The sequence below is a fragment of the Rhinopithecus roxellana genome, chromosome 6 (genome assembly GCF_007565055.1).
Source record: "Rhinopithecus roxellana isolate Shanxi Qingling chromosome 6, ASM756505v1, whole genome shotgun sequence".
NCBI lineage: Eukaryota > Metazoa > Chordata > Mammalia > Primates > Cercopithecidae > Rhinopithecus > Rhinopithecus roxellana.
Genome location: NC_044554.1, coordinates 13,853,841 through 13,878,633, shown reverse-complemented (window position 1 = coordinate 13,878,633; position 24,793 = coordinate 13,853,841). Strand labels below are relative to the sequence as shown.

Below are 24,793 nucleotides of genomic sequence, written 5' to 3'. Positions count from 1 at the left end.
AAGGCAGAGATTTTCCATCTGGGCACTACTGACATTAGGAGCTGAATAATTTCTGTTATGGGTAACTGTCCTGTGCATTCTGGGATGTTCAGCAGCATCCCTGACTCTGCCCAACAGATGCCGGTAGCAGCCTCAGTTACAGCAACCAAATGTCTCCAAACATTCAAAATTGGACTCCCAGGGGGTCCAAACCGCACCCAGTGAAGAACCTCTGATGTAAGACAGCCAACATTACTTGGCTGTACAAATACTTCTTCTGTTATTCTTTTTACTGTACAAATATCAATTCTAAAAAGCTTTAAGGTTCTCTGCTTTTTTCCCTTAAAAAACAAAACAGGTTAGGCACAGCGGCTCACACCTGTTATCCCTGCACTTTGGGAGGCTGAGGCAGGCAGATCACTTGAGGACAGCAGTTCAAGACCAGCATGGCCAACATGGTGAAACCTCATCTCTACTAAAAATACAAAAATTAGCTGGGCATGGTGGTGCATGCCTGTAATCCAAGCTACTCAGGAGGCTGAGACAGAAGAATTGTATGTACCCGGGAGGTAGAGGTTGCAGTGAGCAGAGATTACAGCATTGCACTCCAACCTGGGTGACAAGAGTGAAACTACATCTCAAAAAAAAAAAAAAAAAATGAAGCTGTAAAAAAAAAAATAAAAAAAGTCATAGACTCATAGACTCGGAGGATTGGGGTGCAGGGAGGGAAGGAGAAAGGGAGGATGGATGCCAATGCCAGCGAATAGCCACCAACAGTAAATTTTGTGAGTTATTAAAATTCAACCAGACTACAGTTTTCACAGATGGAAAACAGACACACCTGGGTAAAGGCAATTTGTATATAGGAAGGAACGCATCGACATGTTTCTAGAGTGTATAATTATAATATTTTATGCTGTATTTTGAAGAAAATATTGCCCCTAAGTTTTTACAGGTATGAAATGTATGCCACTCAAATGGGTGTGAGAGATAAGTACTCTGGAGCACTATGGATGATTTTAAGAAAATGTGAGGCAGAAACAAAGGCCCTATATTCTGATTATCCAGTCAGCATGCCAGCCTGCTCATGCTGACATGCCTTCTGCCTTCCCAGATCCATATGAACATCAACACTCTACCTATTCCTTACTTGCTTGCTGTCCAACACTAGAGAAAATGCCTTTATAAACGAACAATACGTACCGCATTGTAGTTGACTCAAATGCAGTGGAGTTAACAAACTACAGGGCCTTGACCAAAGGGAACCTTTCAGACTAGACAGGAGGAGATACATGAACACAGAAATAAATGTACAAGTCCACACTATAAGTTGGGAATGGGGAGGACAATACTGCGGGTAATAAAGGAAAGGGTCTGATTAGAGGTTGAATAAAGGCATTTCTAAGGAAATGACATGTTTCATACCAAGTCAGACCACAGCTATTAATGTCTCCAGAAATAATCCAAGAGATGAAAACTGTACAAAGGTGCCAACTTATCTAAGAATGATTTAAGAGAGCAACAAAACTCATGTCTGAGGACAGCGAGTACAGGCAGCCTGATATTGCAAGGCGATGTTCCTAGAGTCACCATTTAGTACGTCCTTGTAGCAGGTATATGCTAAGGGTTCTGGAAAAACAACGTAAGGTAGTTCAAAGCAATGATCCCGCTTACATTGCAAGTATAGTATGAAGGGTGGCTTCATGTGGTTGTATCCTTGGAGTTTTAGAAAAATGATACATGCAGACCTTACAATGGAGCAGACTTTAGTGTTCAATGTGCAGAAAAATCACCTGACGAATTTGCTAAATATTTGGAGTCCTAAGTCCCACTCCCAAGGATTCCAATTCAGGGGTTTACAGTGCAGCCTAGGAACGTTTACCAGGCACCCCCTACTGCCTCTGAAAACCCCACATGAAACACAAATCTTCCCACAAGAGGAGGTTTGGCTGTGACACAGGTTTTTTTGCTAAAACTCATGAAACAAGCATGTATTACACAAGGCCTCCTGACAGTGTTTGTTTACAGGCTGACCCTGTCCCTGATCCTGGTAATCCCCAGGGCTTGGAAGCAGAATCTGAATAAACTGCACAGCCTGCTACTACAGCTTGTGCCCAGACAACGGAACAGAGGTGATATGTAAAAAAGATAAGCAGTGCTGACAGCTCTCTCTGCAGAGGTTAAGGAAACACACCCAACATGAGACATGGTCAGGGAGCTAAGGAAGCCAGCACTGATGGGTATAGCATGAACTACAGATGGGAACACACCGAAAGAAGAACAATAGAACAGACAGAAGAAGAGTAAAATTCATATTTCTTAAAAGCCTCGTATCAGATACTGTGTTATGAACTTCATGTATTTCATTTAAATCCTCATAAAAATCTTAGGTATTAACATTAACATAATTATATCATAGATGAAAAACCAAAGGCTAAAGAGAAAAGAATCTGTCCAAGAAGACGGAGCTACAAAGCAACACAGCCAGGTTTTGAAGCAGGGCTCAGGAACCAGTCCATAATGCCGTAATCTTCTTGGAGATCTGAGATAACGCGGGTAGCAACACAGCTCTGAGGAAATGAAGAGTCCCACTCCAGAGAGAATACCAAGGCAAGCTAAGTACGCAAGAGCAATGAACAATGCTTTTGCAAAATCAGAACTTTAAATATGGATCCTTTTATTAAAACAGCTGAGGGTTCATACATTTTAAATAAGGGAAACTTGTACAGATGAGGTAAAAAGTTAAGATGTAATCTAGCTGATCATAAACGATGAAGGCTTGCTGCAGCTCTTGCTGAGTAGTGGGATCACAGCTGACTTCTGCCCTCCAAACCCAGTGTCTACATTTCCTGTGATGAGCAAATTTTATTTTTAAAAAGAAATACATGTGATGTCTTTTGTTGTTGAATTTTTTTTATTGTATTTTGAGGAAACTGAGAAGTAGCTGAGGGCAGAGACTCTCCAGGAATGAAGTCAATGAAAACAAGAGGAAGAGCTGAAATATCAGAAGACAAATGATACCTCAGATTACTTAACACACACCACAAGCCTGGGAAAGCTCTCTCTCCCCTTCCCATCCTGGACTATTCAATCCCAAGCCATGAGGCAGGGCCAATCAACAAAGGATGTCAAAGCACAACTTAGGTGACGAGGGAAGGGAGAGACATAGTGATGGCCACTGGTGACTCATACCATACGGGGAAATCAGTCAACTAAGTCAACGCAATGAGGATGGGGAGAGCCCAGACTCTTCCTATCAGAGAAAGAAACCACAAAGATGGAAAGGGAGAAAACTGGGCTGAATCTTCTGGTATTAGACGTATCAGATTAATAAACTCATGGATTTCAACACGTATGTAAATATATAAATAAATATAAACATAAAGGAAGCAGGTGCATATGTGTGTGTTCCTAGCTCTGTACTAAGATCTGAAAGTGACAAGCCAAAAGTAATAAGCACACCTAATGTCCAGGTCTAGCTTTCTAAATATTATTATTTAATTTTTTTTTTTTTTTGAGACGGAGTCTCGCTCTGTTGCCCAGGCTGGAGTGCAGTGGTGCGATCTTGGCTCACTGCAACCTCCGCCTCCTGGGTTCACGCCATTCTCCTGCCTCGGCCTCCCGAGTAGCTGGGACTACAGGCGTCTACCACCACGCCCGGCTAATTTTTTGTATTTTTAGTAGAGATGGGGTTTTCACAGTGTTAGCCAGGATGGTCTTGATCTCCTGACCTCATGATCCACCCGCCTTGGCCTCCCAAAGTGCTGGGATTACAGGCGTGAGCCACCGCGCCCGGCCTATTGTTTAATTTTTAAAAGAGCAGGATTCTCTGTGGAAAGAGTAGACTCCCGGGCTGGGATAGGAAAAATACAAGATGAACCTGGTATATCCTACTGTACTTGAAGGTAAAGAAATGATCAAGGGGCCGGGCACGGTGGCTCACACCAGTAATGCCAACACTTTGGGAGGCTGAGGCAGGAGAATTACTTGAGGTCAGGAGTTCAAGACCAGCCTGGTCAACATGGTGAAACCCCATCTCTACTAAAAATACAAAGGTTAACCAGGCATGGTGGCATGAGCCTGTAGTCTCAGCTACTCAGGAGGCTGAGGCATGAGAATTGCTTGAACCCAGGAGGTGGAGGTTGCAGTCACACCGAGATCACACCGCTGTACTACAGCCTGGGCGACAGAGCAAGACTTCATCTCAAAACAAAACAAAAAAAGAAATGATCAAAGAATGACTGAGGCATTTCAAAAGGACACAGAAACAATGTGAAGGGGCTCCTAAGATCCAAATTTGGGATAATGTAAGCATCAAAACATATAAGGAGAGTAACTGATTATAACCCACTGAATAAAACAGAGATCCATGAATTAATCAGTCCATCTAAGACAGAAAGCCAGCCCAGGGTGGGGGCAGGGACAGGGATAAATATTTGAATGGGTTATATATGTAGTCTCAAAGTAACTCTCAACAACATACTACTAGGGGAAAAGAATAGCTGCCAGAGATATCTGGCAGACATAATCTTGATCAAGTGAAGGCAGCAACTCCAATGGAATAAATCAAACCTGTGTACCATCTGACAGGATTTAATGCAAAAAGACAACATCACTACTGTGGCATCCCAAATTGAGAAACATACAAAATAACTGGTCTACAATCTTAAAAAACTGTCAAGGACATGAAAGCCAGGAAAACATTGAGGAACTGTTCCAAATTAAAAGAAATTACAGAAACAAGAAAACAAAATATGCGATTCTGCCACAGATTCATTACATATAACGGGCAACACTGGGCAACTGGCAGTACCTGATAAGCCCGAGAACTGAACAGTAGTGAAGTATCAGTGCTAAATGCCTGATCTTGATGGCTGTATTTTGATTTATAGGAGAATGTACTTGATTGTAGGTAAAATGTACTAAAGTATTCAGGGATGATAAAATACCATATTAGTAATTTTACCTCAACCAGTCCTGGCAGAGGGTGAGGGGATTTATCTCTTTATCCGAGAACAAAAAAATGATATAAGGCCACAGGTCTTATTCCAGACATTCCCAATCAATTCCTTGGACTCCCTGAATATGTATATGTCAGTAATCTTATACAAACTGTTGTGGAATATACCACAAAATTCAGAGAAGGGCATCTGTCACATGTAATGCTAACTAAAGATACAAGTTACTTACCAAATTCGGGGGGCTGGCATGGGTATAAGGAGAGAACCTTACTATCTCTAATGACCTTACTGATGCTGACTTTAATACTCTATGAAATTTAGAGTTCAGTGAATGTTACCTAGAATCAGCCCTGGCTGTGGAATACTTTATTCTGAGCCCTTTATTTGGGGTTTGGATGTCCGCTGTGCTGGTTCCCAGAGATAGTAAGGGGATGAGAGTATTAGTTACATCTACTGACCCAAATACTTAAGATCCAGATGAGTGAGACAGTTTTCATTCCTGCTTGGTAGAGCCTATTTGCTGAGGGGAATAGCTCTTAAGGAATGGTTCTAGCCAGACCCTATCTCTACCAAAAAAAAAAAAAAAAAAAGCTTTTAATTAACCAGGGGTGGTGACACATGCCTGCAGTTCCAATTTCTCAGGAGGCTGAGGTGAGAGGACTGCTCAAGCCCAGGACTCAGGAGGCTGAGATGGGAGGATTGCTCAGGCCCAGGAGGTTGAGGCTGCAGTGAGCTGTGATCATGCACTGCACTCCGGCCTGGGCAACAGAACAAGACTCTGTCTCAAAAAAAAGAAAAAAGGCGGTTTCCTACAGACGAACCTAATGCTGGGCCTCAGCAGCAAAATCGAAGACAGTATAAGAAATGCAGAATAAAGGGAGGATGGAAAACACCTTGTTACCTTTCAAACTGGCTCTATCTTTTACTAGACTGCATAGACCTTTGGGGTCATAACTACCATCCAGACAAATGCTAAGTAAGATCCACTCTCTCTTTTCTAAGGAAAACACTGATTCTATGTGTAAGTATGTGCACCTATGAAAGAATCAGGTTAGAGTAGATCAGTTCCTACACTTTTGTAGCACAGTAACTTTTTCTTCCTCTTAGCAGGTAACTAAATGTACACTGTTCCTGAACCAACACACAAACGACCTACACCCACTAGATAAATGATGAATTATTAAGATATATAGACCCCAAAATTCATTAGTGCTTTATGTCCTGAACATATCTGCATTTTCTGCCATGTATTCTAATGCTATATAGAATCTGATTTACAGTTTTAAAAATCTGCAGCAAATAAATTCATCTCACCAACTGCTCAGGAGCTCCAAATTCCTGAAAACTAATGTCCAAATCAGTAAGTTAAGTGACAAAGAAGCAGCTGAATAAGTAGTCATTTCACTTTCTCCTAGATTCTCAGAGTTGGGTCTACACAAAGCATGATGTCTAGACCATATTGTTGTTAATATTCATCACACAACATGCTTGCCCTTTAGGAGTTTAACTCTTGGTCTTTACAAAGCATCAGTACAAGAACACTCCACTTGAATAGTTTCTATGTCTTCCATGAAATCATAGCTGATAACATAACCCACTACATCATACAATGGCAGAGCCCCACAGAATGTCTTTTTCGTTAAGTACAATGCCAGGAAAGAATCTTTCTCTGTAAACAAATGTGCATGCTTGCTTCCCACAGACAATGAATGCTATGTAATTCAATGCTATACAGAGAAAGGGATAGTTTTCTTTTAGCCTTAGCAGTCAGAAAACAGAAAGTCAAATACAGTACACAAGAATTATAATCAGTTCCCCTCAGAAGCCTGGTACACTTTCTCCTATGTTCTTTTATTATTTTTATTTTTTTATTGTACTTTTTTTTTTGAGACAAGATCTGGTTCTGCCGCTCAGGCTTGACTGTAGCAGCACAACCTCAGCTCACTGAAACCTCTGCCTCCTAGGCTCAAGCGTTCCTCCCACCTCAGGCTCCCAAGTGCCTGGGACTACAGGACCTTACCACCATGCCCAGCTAATTTTTTGCACTTTTTGTAGAGACCGTGTCTCACCACGTTGCCCAGGCTGGTCCTGAACTCCTGAACTCAAGCGACTGCCCCCTCTCGACCTCCCAAAGTGCTGGGATCACAGGCTTGAGCTACCACACTGGCCCAGTGCTCTTTTTAGATGGTTTATTATGTCCTCTAACTGTCCTGCTGTATACTATCTTTAATTCTAACAGGTTTAAGTCCTTTTGAAAGTACCTGGAATATGTATGTGCAAATATATGTATTTTCTATCTCTTACAATTCTCTCTCATATCACTTAAACTTTCTGATATCAGTTTCTACACAATGGCCTAAGAATTTAAAACGATAATGACACAGGAGGCTAAATTAATGAAGACTAAGCAATTTGCATCACTACCTTGTCCCCTTGTCCATTCCCCCAACAAATTACCACATAGCCCAGTGGGGAAGGCAAGCCCCACACCAACATGCTCCGCACGTCACCTTTGCAGTAGTCCGCAGGGTCCTCTTGTTCCTCATCATCTGATCCCAGGATCTCCTCCTCTGGCTCCGGGGGTGTGGGGTCTGGCAAAGGTGGCGGTGGTGGCGGTGGTGGTGGAGGAGGAGGAACTAAAGGAGCTTTCTGTTGCGGCTCCGGCCTGAAAGAGCAAAGAGAAAATTGCTCTTTACTTAGAAGTACATCTTGCAATACGGATGCATGTGAGCATTTCTTAATATGGGGAAAAAACAAAACTTGTCACATACTAAGAAGAAATGCCATTTAATGTCATTTCACCCATTTTAGTTGAATTCAACTAGGTTTCAACACACAGGCCAGGCCAAAAAAAAAAAAATTCTGCCCTTATAAGCTAAGGAATTTTTTTTTAGGTATCTTTTCACTTAGAGCTTCAAGAACTACCAATGTTGTGAAATTTCAGTGCTCCACTTAAGTCCTACCAATCTTGGGAAATTTAAGTGAAATGAAAGCATATTCCATGGTATACAGCCTTATTGGTTAGAAAACATCACAAAGATTATAAAAAGACAGGTGCAAGCAGCACTCAACTTTTGAAAGCTTATTTCCTGTTATTTGAAAATCAGAATTCTTTTCCCATAGAAATAGTAGCAATGACGTTAGGTTTCAGTAACTCATAAAAGCTGATTAATATACACTGTAGCTAAAATATACAAGATTGCCAGAAAGATTATTCTTGTACTTCTATAAGGCCTGTTAGAAGTAGTTCTGAATGTATTCTGAAAGTGGTGTGTGGGTGGGTGGGTGGGTGGGTGTGGGGGTGTGTGGGTGTGTGGGTGTGTGTGTGTGTCTGTCTGTCTGTCTGTCTGATTGATTGATTGACTGAGATTATTCCCTTTCAGGGCTCTATGAGGAGAATGGTTCATAATGGAATTCACTTACTATTTCTAACCATGCCCCAATGGGGGGGAAATAGGACCCTACAGTCTCAACCTGGATGCCAGAAGCACTTCTCTCCTTTAAGCTATCCTACTAATAAAACTGCCACTGAATGCGTGAGCTGAAGATGACAGCTGCTGTGGAAAGGCTGCTTCAAGGGTCAGTTGCCCAACATCTGAGTGCCTTTCCTTGGGGCATTTCTTCCACTGCAGCCCTCAGGCCTGCTACATCCGGAAGAACGAGCTTGACAAAAATATTGTGGTCTGGTTCTGGTCAAGCAAAATTCTTTAGCACCAGTTCCTCATACTATGCAACTGCTGTCACCCAGCATGCGCCATATTTTAAGGGTATAGCCGTTGTCAATGGAGAGTTCAAAGACCTAAGCCCTAGTTGTTGAGAGCAGGTGGAATCTTGGTGTTATTGCTGGATTTCCTTTTAGAACACTTGCTCTCTGCCCAGTGGAAGGCTGATTCTGGATCCTTTCTCTCCTTACTGTAGCACAGCCTGGGGCATACAGTCAAAGCTCACTCTTCAGCCCTGGAATCTTGAGAAGGTCAGGGTCACAGCAATACAAGTTCATCTGTAGCTGCCACTAAGAGACAGGCCAAAAGAGCTGCCTCAACCACTGCCTCTTTTTTTTTGAGACGGAGTCTTGCTCTCGCCCCGGCTGGAGTGCAGTGGCACAATCTCGGCTCACTGCAAGCTCTGCCTCCTGGGTTCACACCATTCTTCTGCCTCAGCCTCCCAAGTAGCTGGGACCACAGGCACCTGCCACCATGCCCAGCTAATTTTTTGTATTTTTAGTAGAGACGGGGTTTCACCATGTTAGCCAGGATGGTCTCGATCTCCTGATCTCATGATCTGCCCGCCTTGGCCTCCCAAAGTGCTGGGATTACAGGCGTGAGCCACCGCGCCCTGGCCGCCAACCACTGCCTCTTCTAACCTGGGCCTCTAAACCCTTGTCCAATCTGACAGCCCCCAACACAACCACTAATGTACATGGCTTGCCAACAAAAAAACCCACATGGCCACAACTGAAGGAAGGAGCAGGAATTGAAGGCAGCAGAAATACCCAACATTATGAGGAAGGGGTGGGGATCACACACAATAGGTCAACCTAACGGTGAATAATCAAAGGTATGAATATCTTTAGCAGGACAACTAAAGAATATTTACAAGCTGAAAATGTATTGATTGCTGTTACCCAGTTCCCTGGGTAACAGACATCAGGACTGTGGTGGTGATAACACTCCGAGTTAATCACTCTCTTTCAAGAGTCCCGAAAGAGAATAATACTCATTCATTCTCTCTCTCTCCCTCTCTCTCTCACACACACACCACTTCCAGAATATATTCAAAACTTCCAACAGGCCTCACAAAGTACAAGAATCTTTCTGGAAGCCATGTAAATGCTCATTTCATTTTAACACATGTGCCCTCACTGAAAGTAGAATGGTCCCAGGCAAAAGAGATTTCTAAAGGAGGAAAGGCAGGCAAGGAACTTCAGTAGTTTGCCACTTCCCCAGCGGGAGGAAAAGGTTTGAGATGACGTCCAAAAGAAGCACAACTCACTCCTTCAGGGGTGTGGGCAGAATCAATTTGTCTGACACATTTCCTCAATCAGAAATACTTTGAAAGCTAGCTATTTCTTCCTAACTCAGAAACTTTATATAAAAAATGAGTGCATTCTCTGAATTAAAACACACACACACACATACACACACAGAGTGTGCTGTAGAAACTACTTGAAGAAAAGACAAGAAAAGATGGCTCTTGTTCTGCCAGTGCAGGGCACTACTGTGCTTGGCACAATGGATTCTTGTACTGGATAATTCACTGCTGTGGGGCTGTCGTGCGCACTGTGGGATGCTTTTCACCACCATCGCTGGCCTCCAGCCACTATATGTCAGTAGAACACAGCCCCCCACCCCCACCCCACCACCCAGCTGTGGCCATCAAAAATGTGTCTAGACAATGACAAATGTGTGTGTGTTGCAGGAGGAGGGGAAACATGCCCATTGAGAACCACTGCACTAGTAGCATTTTCTATATATGGCTTTACCTCAATGGAGTAGGCTGCAATATGGAGACGAGATTCTAATTTTCACGGACCATTCTCTCTCAATTGAGAGGTTCCAGCACCTTCATTATAATGTCTCTCTCACTTATTCTTTACCGACTTGCTGAGCTGCCCACATGGCTGAGACCCTCAAAATTCTCAGACCCCTGCAGTCTAAGTGTGTAGGCACTTCTCATTCCTACAGTGAGGGCCACACTGAATAGGCAGACAGAAAGCTTCTCAAAAGCCCGCTCTACCAAATGAAAAGTGGTAACCTTAAGTATAGACGAGGCTTAGTAATGCTGATTAATAGTTCAACTGGCTGTCGTATCAAAACATCTAGAACTGTGCTGCCCAATACAGTAGCCACCAGCCACATTGGGATATCGGGCACGTGAAGTAGCTAGTTCAAACTGAGATGTACTAGAAGTATGAAATACATATTAGATTCCCAAGACTCAGTAACCAAAAAAGTAAAAATATTTTATTAATAATTTTCTACTTGCTAGATATTAAAATGTTTTATATGTGAATATTTCTAGTGGATGGTACAACTCTAGACCTTTCAGATCCAACCTGTACTGAGGGGCATTTCAGCCTCACATTGAGAGATTCCTGTCCATAAGTGATGATTATCTGTTCCACAACTTCTAATGACCTACTTCATACTAATTATCACCAATTCTCAAATCACTCAGTTCATCATAGAAAGCCTCGGTTCCATGTAACCGCCAATTCTTTTTCATCCCTCCATCCTTGTTACTGTCTACCACATAGGAAAACCCAGGTAAATTTCTCCTAGCGCAGAAACAGAGAAGTGAAAGCCAAGCCATACTGTCTTAGGGCTGGATTCTTTTATTTTCATTTTGAGACAGGGTCTCGCTCTGTTGCCCAGAGTGGATGGAGTGCAGTGGCGCATTCACGGCTCACTGCAACCTTGAACTCCTGGGCTCAAACGACCCTCCTGCCTCAGCCTGGTGGGTAGCTTGGACTACAGGAGTGTGCCACTGCGCCTGGCCAAGGATGGCTTCTTTAAAGTGGTTTCTGATGGCTTCTAGAGTACTGCAAAGCCTGGTTAAATTGCAACACTGTAAAAGACCAAGACACGATGGGTTATCTCATCAAATCTATCAACAGATTAAAACAAAGCAACTTTCGTCAATCCTAATGAAAGCCATGAGGAAGCTATTTCACATAGAAATTATTAGAAGTATATAAGCAGCAATGGCAGAGGAAATGACCCATAAATATTTTCAACAAGAATACCAAAATAACTAAATGGTAAAAGAATAGTCTTTTCAACAGTGGTACTGCAACAAATAGACACTCATATGCAAAATAAATAAAGTTAGACCTCTCTCACACACACAGACTTTATATGAAAGAGCTAAAACTATAAAACTCTCAGGAAAAAACACAGGAGTAAATCTTCACGACCTTAGGTTAGGCAACGCTTCTTACACATGACACTGAAAGCATAAGCAATACAAGAAAAAACAAATGGACTTCAAAATTTTAAACTTTTGTACTTAAAAGGGCACCATCAAGAAAATTTAAAGGTCACAGAATGGAGGGAAGTACTTGCAAATCATAAGTGGTAAGTGACTTGTGTCTAGAATACATAAAGAACTCTTCTGATTCAACAAGGCACACCAATTTAAAAATGGATAAAAAGGATTGGAAAGACATTTCTCCAAAGAGGATATACAAACGACCAATAAATACATGAAAAGATGCTCAAGATTGTTAGTAATCAGAGAAATGGAAATCAAAACCACAATCTGATACCACTTCATACCAACTAGAATGGCTACTAAAAAAAGTCAGATAATAAGTGTTTTAAGGAAGGATGAAGAAGTAGGGCTCTTCAAACATTGTTGGTGGGAAGTGTAACATGGCACTAGCCATGTTGGAAAACAGTCTGGTGGTTCCTCAAAAGTTTAAATATAAAATTACCAAATCAACAATTCCACTCCCAAGTATATACCCAAGAGAAATGAAAGCGTATGTCCAGCAAAATCTCATCCACGGTGTTCAAAGAAGTATTATTATTTTTAACAAGAAGCAGAAATAACCCAAACATCCCCCAACTAATAAATAAAATGGGGCATATCATTACAAGGGAATGTTATTCAGTAATAAAGAGAAAAGAAGTACTGATAGTATGCTACAACATAGATGGATCCTCCAAAACTTTATGCTGGGTGACAGATGTCAGTCAGAAAAGACCGCAGGTTGTATGATTTTCCATTTTCCATCAAATGTCTAGAACAGATAAATGCATAGAGATAGGGTAAATCAGTGGATGCCTATGTTGAGGGTTGGGGGAAATGGAGAAAATAGGAGGAAAATGGGGACTGACTGCTAGTAGATATGGGATATCCGTTAGGAGGGATGAAAATGTCCTAATGTGGTAATGGTTGTACAATTCTGTGAACATAATAAACAACACTGAAATATATATGTTACATAAGCAAACTGTATGTTATGTGAATTATACTTCAAAAAGCTATTGTTAAAAAATAAAAGAAGCCAGGTGTGGTGGTGCACACCTGTAGTCTCAGCCAGTTGGGACACTGAGGCAGGAGGATCGCTTGAGCCCAGGAGTTTGGGGCCAGCCTGGGCAACACAGCAAGACCTCATCTCTACAAAAATAACAATATATTTTTAAACAATAAAAGAAAACCCCAATACAGCTATAGATATTTTAAATATCCAACACTATACCATTATAAAATGTATGACTTCAAGATAGTTAGAAATATCTATGTGGAGATTTAAGCAATCAATATGCATAGTCTCTTTTACCATAAGCTCAGCTACATTCAGAGTGAAAATTAATCTGTAATTCTTTAAAAAGGAGACTGAGATTTTATCTAAAGGTCCAAAATTTAAACAAGGTGTTAATTTAAGAACATGTTTTCATGTACTATAAGAAATATAAAGAAATATACCACTTTAGGCTGGGTGCAGTGGCCCCCACCTGTGATCCACTTTGGGGAGGCCACAGCGGGTGGGTTTATCAGTTGAGCCCAGGAGTCTGAGACCAGCCTGGGCAACCTGGCAACACCCTGTCTCCACAAAAACTACAAAAATTAGCTGGGCATGGTGGCACACATCTGTAGTCCCGGCTACTAAGGAGGCTGAAGTGAGAGGATTGCTTGAGCATGGGAGTCTGCAATGAGCTGAGATCACAGCACTGCATTCCAACCTGCGTGAGAGAGTGAGACCCTGTCTCAGAAAAAAAAGAAACAACAAAATAGAAAAGGAAAAATGAAAGGAAAGGGGAAAGGGAAGAGAAGGGAAAAGGAAAAAGGAAAGATGAAAGGGAAAGGGAAAAGGGAAAGGGGAATAGGGAAAGGGGGAAGGGGGAAGGGGAAGGGAGGGGGAAGGGGAAGGGAGGGGGAAGGGGGAAGGGAGGGAGAAAGGGGAAGGGGGAAGGGAGGGGAGAAAGTGAGGGGAGGGGAGGGGAGAGGAGGGGAGGGGAGGGGAAGGAAGGGGAGGGAAGGGAAGAAAAGGGAGAAGAAAGAAAAAAGAGAAAGAAAAAGAGCAAACCAAAGCAAAGCAAAAGAGAAAAAGAGGGGAGGGGAGAAAAAAAATACAGCACTTCAGTGATGGGAATGAAATTAATTTGGAAAGCAAAATTCCACTAGCTACTTATATTTTTCACAAAGAACTATATTTATTTTTACACTACATAAAATACAAAAATTCTAATTATGACTCTAAATTTAAAATGTGGTTTAAAGAAACAAAAATATTTTTCTTTCAATATCATATTATAATACTAAAATTATCTTATCATGCTATGTACTTCATACTATATTCTGCATGTACACTTGCTGTCAGAAAAGGAAGGAAAAACTGAACAACCCAGGAAACTACAAGTCTCATCTGCTCTAAATTGCCATGGCAAGCAGATAAGAGTTCTGATTTCCTCTCAGCTGCTACTGTGTATTTCTTTTCAGCAAAGAAAAAATAAACTCTACATTTAGTAGGAAAAATGTCCTCTCCTTCGCTATCAGCTTAGATAGCAACTGACACAACTTAAGAAATACAGTTCAGTTAATCTGTAATCAAACATAAAGAAAAGGAGCTCTAGATGAATTTCTTCAGGTAGTATTTTAGGGACATTCACATAAAGTCAAATTTCATTTTCTTTCCTCCCTATGTCCACTCTATATCTAAACTTTTTCTCTCTCCCTTCCTACCTCCCTCCTTCTTCCTCTCTTGGTGATGACTGTCAGCTTGAGAAATACCCAACTTCTACTTAATAGCAGAATCAGTCGATATAGGTTGAGTATCCCTCATTCAAAATGCTTAGGACCAGATATGTTTCGAACTTTAGATAATTTCACATATTCCTCTTTAATGAAAGGTTAAGTTCAAAAACTTTGTGTAAATCAAACCTAAATGTGCAATGACCCTCATCCACGTGAAATCTCCTGCTCCTCTTGAGTATGGGTAGATCTGTGAGTGTGAGATATTCCACCTGTTATCCAGTTATCTACACTACATGCCAAAGGGAGATCACACTGGGTGGCCTGACCTAATCACACCAGTCCCTAAAAGCAGAGGGTTTTCTTCGACTAGTCAAAGAAGGGGAAGCAGAGTGGCAGACTCCAGCTAACCTGGAAAAAAGCAGACATCATTTGTGAACTAGGGCCACACAGAGCAAGAAACTGCCAGTGGCCTCTAGGAGTGACGGTGCTCCCTGTCAACAGCTAGAATAGTAAGATAACAAAGACCTCAGTCCTACAAACTCAAGGAAATGAGTTCTGCCAACAACCAGGGAGCTGGAAAAGAACCCTGAAGCTCAGATGAGAACTGCAGATTTGGCCAACACCTTCGTTTCAGTCTAATAAGAATCCAGTCACAGTATGCTGCCCTGATTTCTGTGCTACAGAACTGTGAGTTAATAGGTGTTTTAAGCTGCTAAGTGTACAGTAATTTGTTACACAGCAAGTGAAAGTGAATACACTGCCAAGTTCCTCAAACTGTACTAGAGTAGACCATGGAGAATTATCAGACTCAAAAAGATCTGATTTTTTTTTTTTTTTTTTTTTTAAATAATTGAAATGGCCAGCGGACTTAAGCTGGGTAATCCAGAATGGGAGACAGTTCTCTTTTGGGAATAGTCAGGTAAAAGTATCTTATTCCCTGAATAAGTCCATTTTTGCATTGCTATAAGAAAATACCTGAAAAGTGGGTTATTTATAAAGAATAGAGATTTAATTGGCTCACGGTTCTGCAGGCTATACAGAAGAATGATACTGGTATCTACTAAGCTTCTCGGAAGGCCTCAGGAAACTTAGAGTCATGGTGGAAGGCAAAGGGGGTGCAGGTGCATCACATCGCCGGAGCAGAAACAAGAGTGAGAGTGAGGGGGGAGGTGCTATACACTTTTAAAACAACCAGATCTCAGGAGAACTCACTGCCTATCATGAGAACAGCATCAAAGGGGAAATCCACCCCCATGATCCAATCACTTCCCACCAGGAACCACCTCCAACACAGGGGATTACAATTCACCATTAGATTTGGGCGGGGACACATATCCAAACTGTATCACTCTCCAAGACCTAATAGCAAACAATCATAATTCCAAGCCAAATACTGTTTTCTAGAAAGTAGAACACAGCCAACTAAAAGTTGGAGAGGATGTAAGTAAACCAGACCTGCTTCCCAACTAATCTACATTTTAGAAAACAAAGGAGTTGGTGTTATAAAGGTACTGCTGCCTGATCACCTCACTGAGTTCTGAGTTCAGGTTTTCATCATCTATTTCCTGGACTAACATTTCCTCATTAATTTCCTTGTTTCTTGCTTTTATCCTTCCCATTTCACACATCAATTCCATATATTCTTTGCAGAAAGCAAGCCTCTGGTCCTAAAATTGCATTTCGGCGCTACATATGTCTTATGCCACTAGAACTACTAATATTTTATAAAACATTTGTGGGAAATGGAGAAAGACAGAAAAGTTAAACCAGTAAGTCCAAATGCATGTAAAATGACATCCACTGATTCTACAACTACCCAGAAGCATACAGATGCCCAGCGCTGAGGGGTGTACAGTCTAGCGGGGAGGGGAGAAGTGCATATAAACAACAAATGTAAACAACTGCTCCTGGTATCGCTATGGAAACAGAGATGGCAGTGGGCCAAGTCAGAGACATCTAGAGGTGATCTCATAGACTGGCCACAATGAGGCTGACTGGAGGAGGTCCAAGTCTCAGAGAACCACATCATCAAAAGCACAGAGGCCCAAGCTAATCTGGTATGACTGGAAATAGGAAAGAGGTTAGGCACAGGAATAATCCACAATTCAAAAGAATAATCCACAATGCTAAGGAGCTTGGGCTCTATCTCTGAGTCAAGTAGTAGCCACTGAAATGCAATTATAGAAACAAAGATTACCGTTCTGCAAAAAAACACATGAAATTAGATTGTAGAACGGGTAGAAAGGATAAAAGCAAGAAGAAATAAAATTCATGGGAAAATGCTAAAACTGTTAGTCCAGGACAGAGATGATAAAAACTGGAACTCAGAACTCAGTACAGTTGTTGCTCTGTATCCATGGGTTCCGCATCCATGGATTCAAACAACTGTGGATCCTAAATATGGGGTGACGGCTGCATGTGTACTGAACATATACAGACTTTTTGTCATTATTCCATAAACAATTAGGTATTACAACTATTTACATAGTATATACACTATTAGGTGATGGAATCTAGACATAACTGAAAGTATATAGAAGCATGTGCACAGGTGACACGCAAATACTAAATCATTTTATATCAGCATCCGTGGATTTTGGTATCAGATGGGATCCTGGAACCAATTCCCCACAAACACCTAAGGACAACTCTAACTCATTTGCTAGAAGTGGATGCTTGACTCTTCATTTCTGGTCTGATCTACTGTACCATTCATTTGGATAGAGAATAGAGCAGGTGGATGAAGAAGTGAAGGGGTTTAGAGAAAAGTAACCAGTTCCAGCTCCTCTGAGTTTCACAGGCAAGTGGGATACCAAGCAGCACGGAATACAGCAGGGATTGCTTAATACATAAAATTTATAGATGAAAAGTAAAGGTTTGAGCTGCAAATTGAAGCAAAGGTGATTGAAACTGAAGCAAATTGAAGCATGACCATGCAGCTGGAAGCCAAAGCCTTTCCAAGCATGTAAGAGTGCTGGGGAGAAACTGGGGAATAAAAGAGCCAAGGGCAGAGCCCAGTTCAAAGCCAAAGTACAAAGTTAAACAAGCCACCAACATTATAATCTATAGTCAAGGACCCCTACTATAATTGCCAACATAAGTTTGTAAGTTTCAAAAACAGATTTTAGAGCACATACTAATGCAAAAGTAAGCCTACCTTTTACATTAGGATAAGACACACATACAAGAAGAACAAGCAAACTAAAGACCCATATGCTTTTCTATCTAAAAGCTATGTTTGTAGACAATCTGAAGCCAGCTAGGTGCAGAATGAATAAACTGTCACAAAAAAGGAACTGTTTATTAAGACTTATATTGGTGAAAGCTGCTATAACAACTAATGATTGTCTCATGCTATTCAGGAAAAAATGTAAGATGTACCACTTTACACAAGCCTTCTGCTAACTTCCACAAGCTTTAGATCTAAAGGCATACACAATTACTAATATACAATGGATCAACAAAATTCAAAAGCAGTCAACTTTCTACCTTCTAAAGTAATTTAGAACACAGGAAATAAATGAAATCCTAAACCTGCGTTACATAATATGATAGCTAGAAGACAAATTAATTAAAATGGAATAAAATTAAAAATTCAGTCATCCTACTTCAAGCACTCAGTAATCACATATGGCTCGTGGCTACAGCACAGTATGGGCAGTGTAGATATAGAACATTTCTATCACCACAGAAAGTTATATTGGACAGCACTGCTGTAGGTATTTTTTTTTTTAAGCACATGAGCCTCTTTCAGCATATCACTATTTTTAATAAGTAATAAGGTTAGCTGAAAGAGTTTGGAACATTTTTTACACAGCTTATTATAAATACCTTACTGTAAGTTTTAAAATAAGCAGTAAAATGATAAACAGGCAGTATATAACCATTTTAAATTTCACAGATGATTCCAATATCTGATACCCTGCAGCTCAGTAGTTCTCTTTAGTGGAATTTACCTTAGTGATACACACACTCTGCGGCAATGTCTGCAAACAGCAATACATTGGGATCTAAATGTCTATCAATAGGAAACTTGTTAATAACATCATGATAAAAATTATGGCACATCCATACAAAACTCTCAAAAAGGATGAGGCAAATGAAACAATTCTATTCACAATAGCATCAAAAATAATAAAATACTTAGAAATAAATTTAACAAAAGAAGTGTAAAACATACTATGAAAACTACAGTATCTTGTTGAAATTAAAGACCTAAATAAACAGAAGACATCCCATATCCATGGATTGGAGACTTAATACTGTTTGTCAATATGGGAAAATGCCCCCTACAGATTCAATGAAATCCCTATCAAAATCCCAGCTGGATTCTTTGCTGAATTTGACAAGCCATTCCTAAAACTCATATGGAAATGCAAGGTCCCAGAATAGTCAAACAACCATGAAAAAGAAAAAAAAACTGGAGGATTCATACTTTCCAAATTCAAAACTTACTACAAAGCTATACTAATCAAGACAATGTCATACTGGCATAAGGATGAAGACCAATGGAATAGAATTGAGAGCCCAGAGATAAAGCCTTGCATTTATAGTCAACTGATTTCCAACAAGGATGCCAAGACAATTCAATTGGGAGAGCACAGTCTGTTCAACAAATGGTGATGGAACAACTGAATATTCACATGCAAAGAAGAAAACTGAATTCTTACCTCCCACCGTATACAGAAACCAACTCATAATGGATCGAAGTCCTAAATATAAGAGCTAAAACTATAAAACTGCTAGGAAAGAGACTCAACAATACTAGCCATCAGAAAAATGAAAAAATCAAAACCACAATGAGATACCACTTCATACCTACTAGGATGGCAATAATCAAAAAGACAGACAACAAAAGTGACGTCAGCGATGTACAAAACAGAGAACCCACAGGTATTGATGATGAAAATGGAAAATGGTGCAGCCAGTTTGAAATAGTCTAGCAATATCTCAGAAAGTAAAAAAGGGTTATCATATGACGTAGCAATTCTACTCCTTGGTATATACTCTGCAGAAATGAAAACATGTCCACACAAAAACGTGTACATGAACACTCACAGCTGTACTTTCTTAATAGCCTAAAATAGAAACCACCCAAACATCCACTAACTGATGAATGGATAAATCAAAATGTGGTATATCCAATACAATAGACTATTACTCAACAATAGAGAGAAATGAAGTACTGATAGATGGTACTGGTTTATAATACTTTAATGCCCTTGACAGCATTAAAGTATTATAAATCAAAGCCAGCCACCAAAGACCACATGTATGATTCAATTTGTATAAAATGATTACAATAGACAAATCTATAGAAACAGAAGGTAGATTCGTAACAGCATAAGGCTGCAGGGGTAGAGAAAATACAGGTGACTACTCAAGTGTATGAAGTTTTTGGGGGGGTGATAAAATTGTTTTAAAATTAAGAGGGCTGGGTATAGCTGTACATGCTGATTGTCCCAGCTACTCTGCAGGTTGAGATGGGAGAATCACATGAGCTCAGCAGTTCAAGGCTATAATATGCCACAATCACACCTGTAAATAGCCACTGCACTCCAGCCTGGGCAACAGAGCATGACCACATCTCTACAAAAATAAAACATTAAATTAGGTGGTTGATGGTTGCACAACTCTGAGTATACTGAAAAACCACTGAATGGTATACTTTAAAAGGGTAATTACATGGTACGTAAATAATCTTTTAAAATAAAGTTGTTACACAAAAATTATTAAACAGTTCTACATGTATTAAGATGAAAGATACACTGATGAATAAAACAGTGCAGAGCACTATGTATAGTATCATTTGTTTTACACAGACATCCTAAGCACTGGATGGAGCAACAAGCCAATAATGGTTGTATCCAGGAAAAGGAAATCGGTGACTGGTGAGATGAAGGAAAGGAGGTAATTTTTTCAAGATTCTTATCACCCCCCAAAAACTTCTTTCAGGAGTTCAAGGCCAGCCTGGCCAATATGGTGAAAACTCATCTCTATCAAAAAAATACAAACATTAGTAGGGCATGGTGGCGCATGCCTATGGTCCCAGCTACTCAGGAGGCTGAAGCAGGAGAATCACTTTAGCTCGGGAGGCAGAGGTTGGCAGTGAGCCGAAATCGCACCACTGTACTCCAGTCTGGGAAACACAGTGAAACCCTGCCTCAAAAAAAAAAAAGAGAGAGAGAGACAACAACAACAAAAAAAATAAACTGTTACAGTCATGGAAAAGTTGCAACTAACTATTCTAGGGCTGGAGAGTCAAGATACAAGTCGCAGTCCAAATGTACAGCTTTCTGGTAACAAGCCTCTAGGCTAGGCTGAATACCTGTTCCATCACTTACCAATCCATGAGAACTCAAGCCAGTGGCCATTTCTCTAGGTTTTTAATGCACATTAGAGTGCTGTAAACATTAAAAGAGATGACATAAATCCCCTGCCATGGTAACTGTGTACATGGTAGGCATTCAATAAAGGTTAATCCTCACCTCCCCACTCTTCTGGTATGTGGTGACAATAAAAATGTTTCCTCGGGGTTCCAGCTGTGACCAACAAATAGACCTTGATACATCATGCGTGATACTGCTACAGGCCTTTTGGCATTTCTGGAGTTCCTCCCGTTCCTCTCTGTTCATCTCTGACTATCCTAACTCCAAATGTCAACACCGATCCCATCTCCTAACAGCCCTCTGCTTCTAAATCTAAGTATTTTATCATCATGATTAGTTAAGAGATTTCTTGAGAAAATTTCAAAGTTAATTATCACATACTTCTACAAGGCAATATGACAAAGGCAGCATTTGGTGAGAAAAAAAAAGATTTAAAGTTGAACATAAAAAGTGACTTACCTAATTAAGCGGAATAGAAATTCAAAACATACAGTGGTGCTGAGAACAGCACCCATGAAACCAAATACTACAAATTATTCTCTCTTGCATTCACAGAAGACACAGTGCTATCTCAGAACAACTGTATCTGACAACTGAAGACTGTCCTGAAATGTATCAAATCCATATACTTGACAGAGCAAGACTAAAGCATCCCACCAACGCAGACTGATACTCTCAGAACTGATTTTCTCCTTCCCTTGTGTCATGAATCTTGGGATTCTAACCCACAGTTCCAAATTGTGCAAGATTACCCCAAGTATAGAGAATATTCCTTATTTACTTGTTCGAGAAATATGTACAAAGCTCAAATTATTTTACTGCTAAAATGAGAAAAATATGAGTCTCTTCTCATGGTATCAGAAATCTAACAGATAGATCAGATAGACAAATTATGGCATAAAACAAGGCAGAACATAGCTTGATAACATTATTTCTTTAATTAACTCAAGGCATATTCAACGTATCCAATTTCCAGTCTCCTATATAATTCCCAGGGGATACAATAGCAAAAACAAAATATGTGGAAAGGTATACATGTTCTCTCCAGTTGGCTGAGTGCCTAAAAATTCTCAAAGAAAGGAGAGAAAATTGAAGAGGCCTATGACAAAGAAAAAGGTGTCAACAGATCTAGCTAGGAAAGGGCGTTCCAGGCAGGAGGACCTGATGGCCTGAGCAACACTAGGTATGGCAGCAAGAAAGGGCTCATCTCCTAAGGAGAATATTGGCAGAAGTGCTAGAGAAAGGTTGAGATCAGATTTTGACACCCTGGGGTGAAGAATTTGAAGTTTATTTGCTAGGAAATAAAATGCTACACAAAATTAAATCTATTTCTTTCGTAAGCAATAAAACAATAGTTCTCAAATAGGACTATACAGCACAATCAAGTGGAAGTTTCCGAAAATGCAAAAGTCAGAATCAAGAGATTCTTCTGACTCAGTAAGTCAGGAATGCAGCCTGGAAGCACGTCACCAGGTGACTGATACACACTCATGGTTAAGAATCAATGCTCCAAGGAATCATTACCATCTCTAACAGGTATTGACTGGCAATGTGAGTTTATGGTCCAAACACAAGTAAGAAAAGTAGGTACAAACACATGTACCTAAAGAAAGGCAGACAGAAATAAGAATTTTTAATGGTCCAAAAGGTTTCACGAAAAGGACTTCATTTATAATAAATGATGTTTCCTAAGAAGTTATTGCATGAATCACAGTTTTCAATCACCTACTACAAGTGAAGTAAAACTAATCTTTAGTGAATTCTATTAAAATATGAATAATCATACCACAATGTATTTAGAGTTCCAACTTAGAAAAGCATGCCTAAGGGAATTATAATTTAAGCATGACTGGGGACTGCGTGACACCTTAAATATGACTGATAAATCCTATTCATTTTTCTTTTATCTTTCCTAGTTGAAAAGAAAAAGAAGAAAGCTCCAAAGAACAAAGAAAATAAAAGAAAAAATCAAGGAACAAGAAAGTCAACCAATTCTTTTAAGAAAACAATGAGAATGGAGAAGACATGACAACTAGGAAGAACATAAGCAGCTATAAGCAAAAGTGGTTGCAGAAATAGATACTGACCAGAAGGCAGTCCACCCTGGGACCACAAGAGCTTCAGCACTACAACCAGGGGCTGGGGAGACATTCTGGGGGAAGAGATGATGCTGGAGACACATAGCTTGGCTGGATGGAGTGGTTGGCGCATACTCCCCATACTCCCACCTCCAGTGTAACTAGATCGCAATCCTTTCCAAGGCAGAAGACGGAACATTTTGGAGACACTGGGCACAAGGAGATACAGTACTGGGCTAAGAAACAGTCTTTATGATGAACAGTTAGAATCGGACCAGGATCTTAGTCTCCTTACTCCATTCTGCTCCCAGAACATATGCCCAGTTCCTATCTCTATGCCCTGGACAGGAATACGGAAACTTCTTCACTGGAGAAACTAAATAGCCCCACTGAGGCCAAGCCCATGTATCATTATAATAGAATTACTTTTTTCACCCTTCCCTTTAAAACTAGTGATCTTCAAGAAGATTTATGTTTTACTCACTAGGTTCTGCTCCTATATGCAAGAACTTTCAGGCTTTCAAGTGCTAGAAGCCAGTCTCTAGTTACCAGGTATGACATTAGGTATGTGCCTGAGAACAGACTGAGCCTCAGTCCCTATGTACTTAGTACAGCTCCTTACTTAGACATTAAATTACACAGGCTGAATGAAAAATCACAAGTGAAAAAGTATATGCCTAATACTCGGTAAATTATTTAAGCCTATAATCTAATACTCTGATTTCATAATCTGACAGTGATCATAAACTTTTAAAATGTTACCCAAATTTGCAGTATTTAAGAATAATATTTCCTAGGCATTTCTTTTCCCCAAATATGTAGATGCCATGTGAAAGCACACAAAATTCTGTTTATTTAGTGGAGATAATGTTTCTATGTATTAGGAGTTCACAAGTAAAGAATCTTGCTAATGACTAAGCCACAAACTGGTGGCAAGAACAGGCAAAAATTCCTAACCAGTGTACACTTGACTTAGAGCCATATAAGCCAAATAGCCTATTCATCACTACTTAGGAGGGAGAAGTTTAAGAACTCAAATGATACCTGACTTAATCATAAAAAATGAAACATGGTTTAATCAAGTTATTAATGTTTTTAAAATAAGCAGACAAAAAACTAAACATAGGGGAAAATAATGCAGTTTAAATGTGGCTATAAAATTAATGCTTTATATACAGAATAAGTAATTTTGTTTTTCCTAATTCTTAGATCCACTTACGATTTTAACAGTCTAGCTTGTGCCGGGTGCGGTGGCTCACACCTGTAATCCCAGTACTTTGGGAGGCTGAGGCGGGCAGATTACAAGGTTGAGAGATGGAGTCCAGCCTAGCCAACATGGTACAACTCCATCTCTACTAAAAATACAAAAATTAGCCAGGCGTGGTGGCACACGCCTGTATTCCCAGTTACTCAGGAGGCGGAGGCAGGAGAATCGCTTGAACCCGGGAGGCAGAGGTTGTAGTGAGCTGAGATCATGCCACTGCACTCCAGCCTGGCGACAAAGCGAGACTCCTTCTCAAAAAAGAAAAAAAGAGAAAAAAAGTTAATACAAGTGTTCAGAAACTCAAATAAATTTAAACTGTAAAAGAATTAACATTAAAAAAAAGTCTAGCTTGTGATACTTAGCTAAAACAATCGTGTTAGTATATGAAACAAACCACCAAAAGAATCTAAAACTAGCATA

At 40.2% G+C, this 24,793-nt stretch overlaps 1 protein-coding gene across 14 annotated transcripts in view; it reads right to left on the bottom strand.

The window, feature by feature from the left end:
- SRPK2 (SRSF protein kinase 2) overlaps positions 1–24,793 on the bottom strand; it is a 284,044-nt gene that overhangs the window by 90,187 nt on the left and 169,064 nt on the right. For all 14 annotated transcript variants that reach the window (XM_030932258.1, XM_030932264.1, XM_030932254.1 and 11 more), the window contains one exon: positions 7,451–7,605. In XM_030932258.1, coding sequence (XP_030788118.1) covers positions 7,451–7,605 — 155 coding nt within the window. The remainder of the gene's footprint in view (positions 1–7,450; positions 7,606–24,793) is intronic.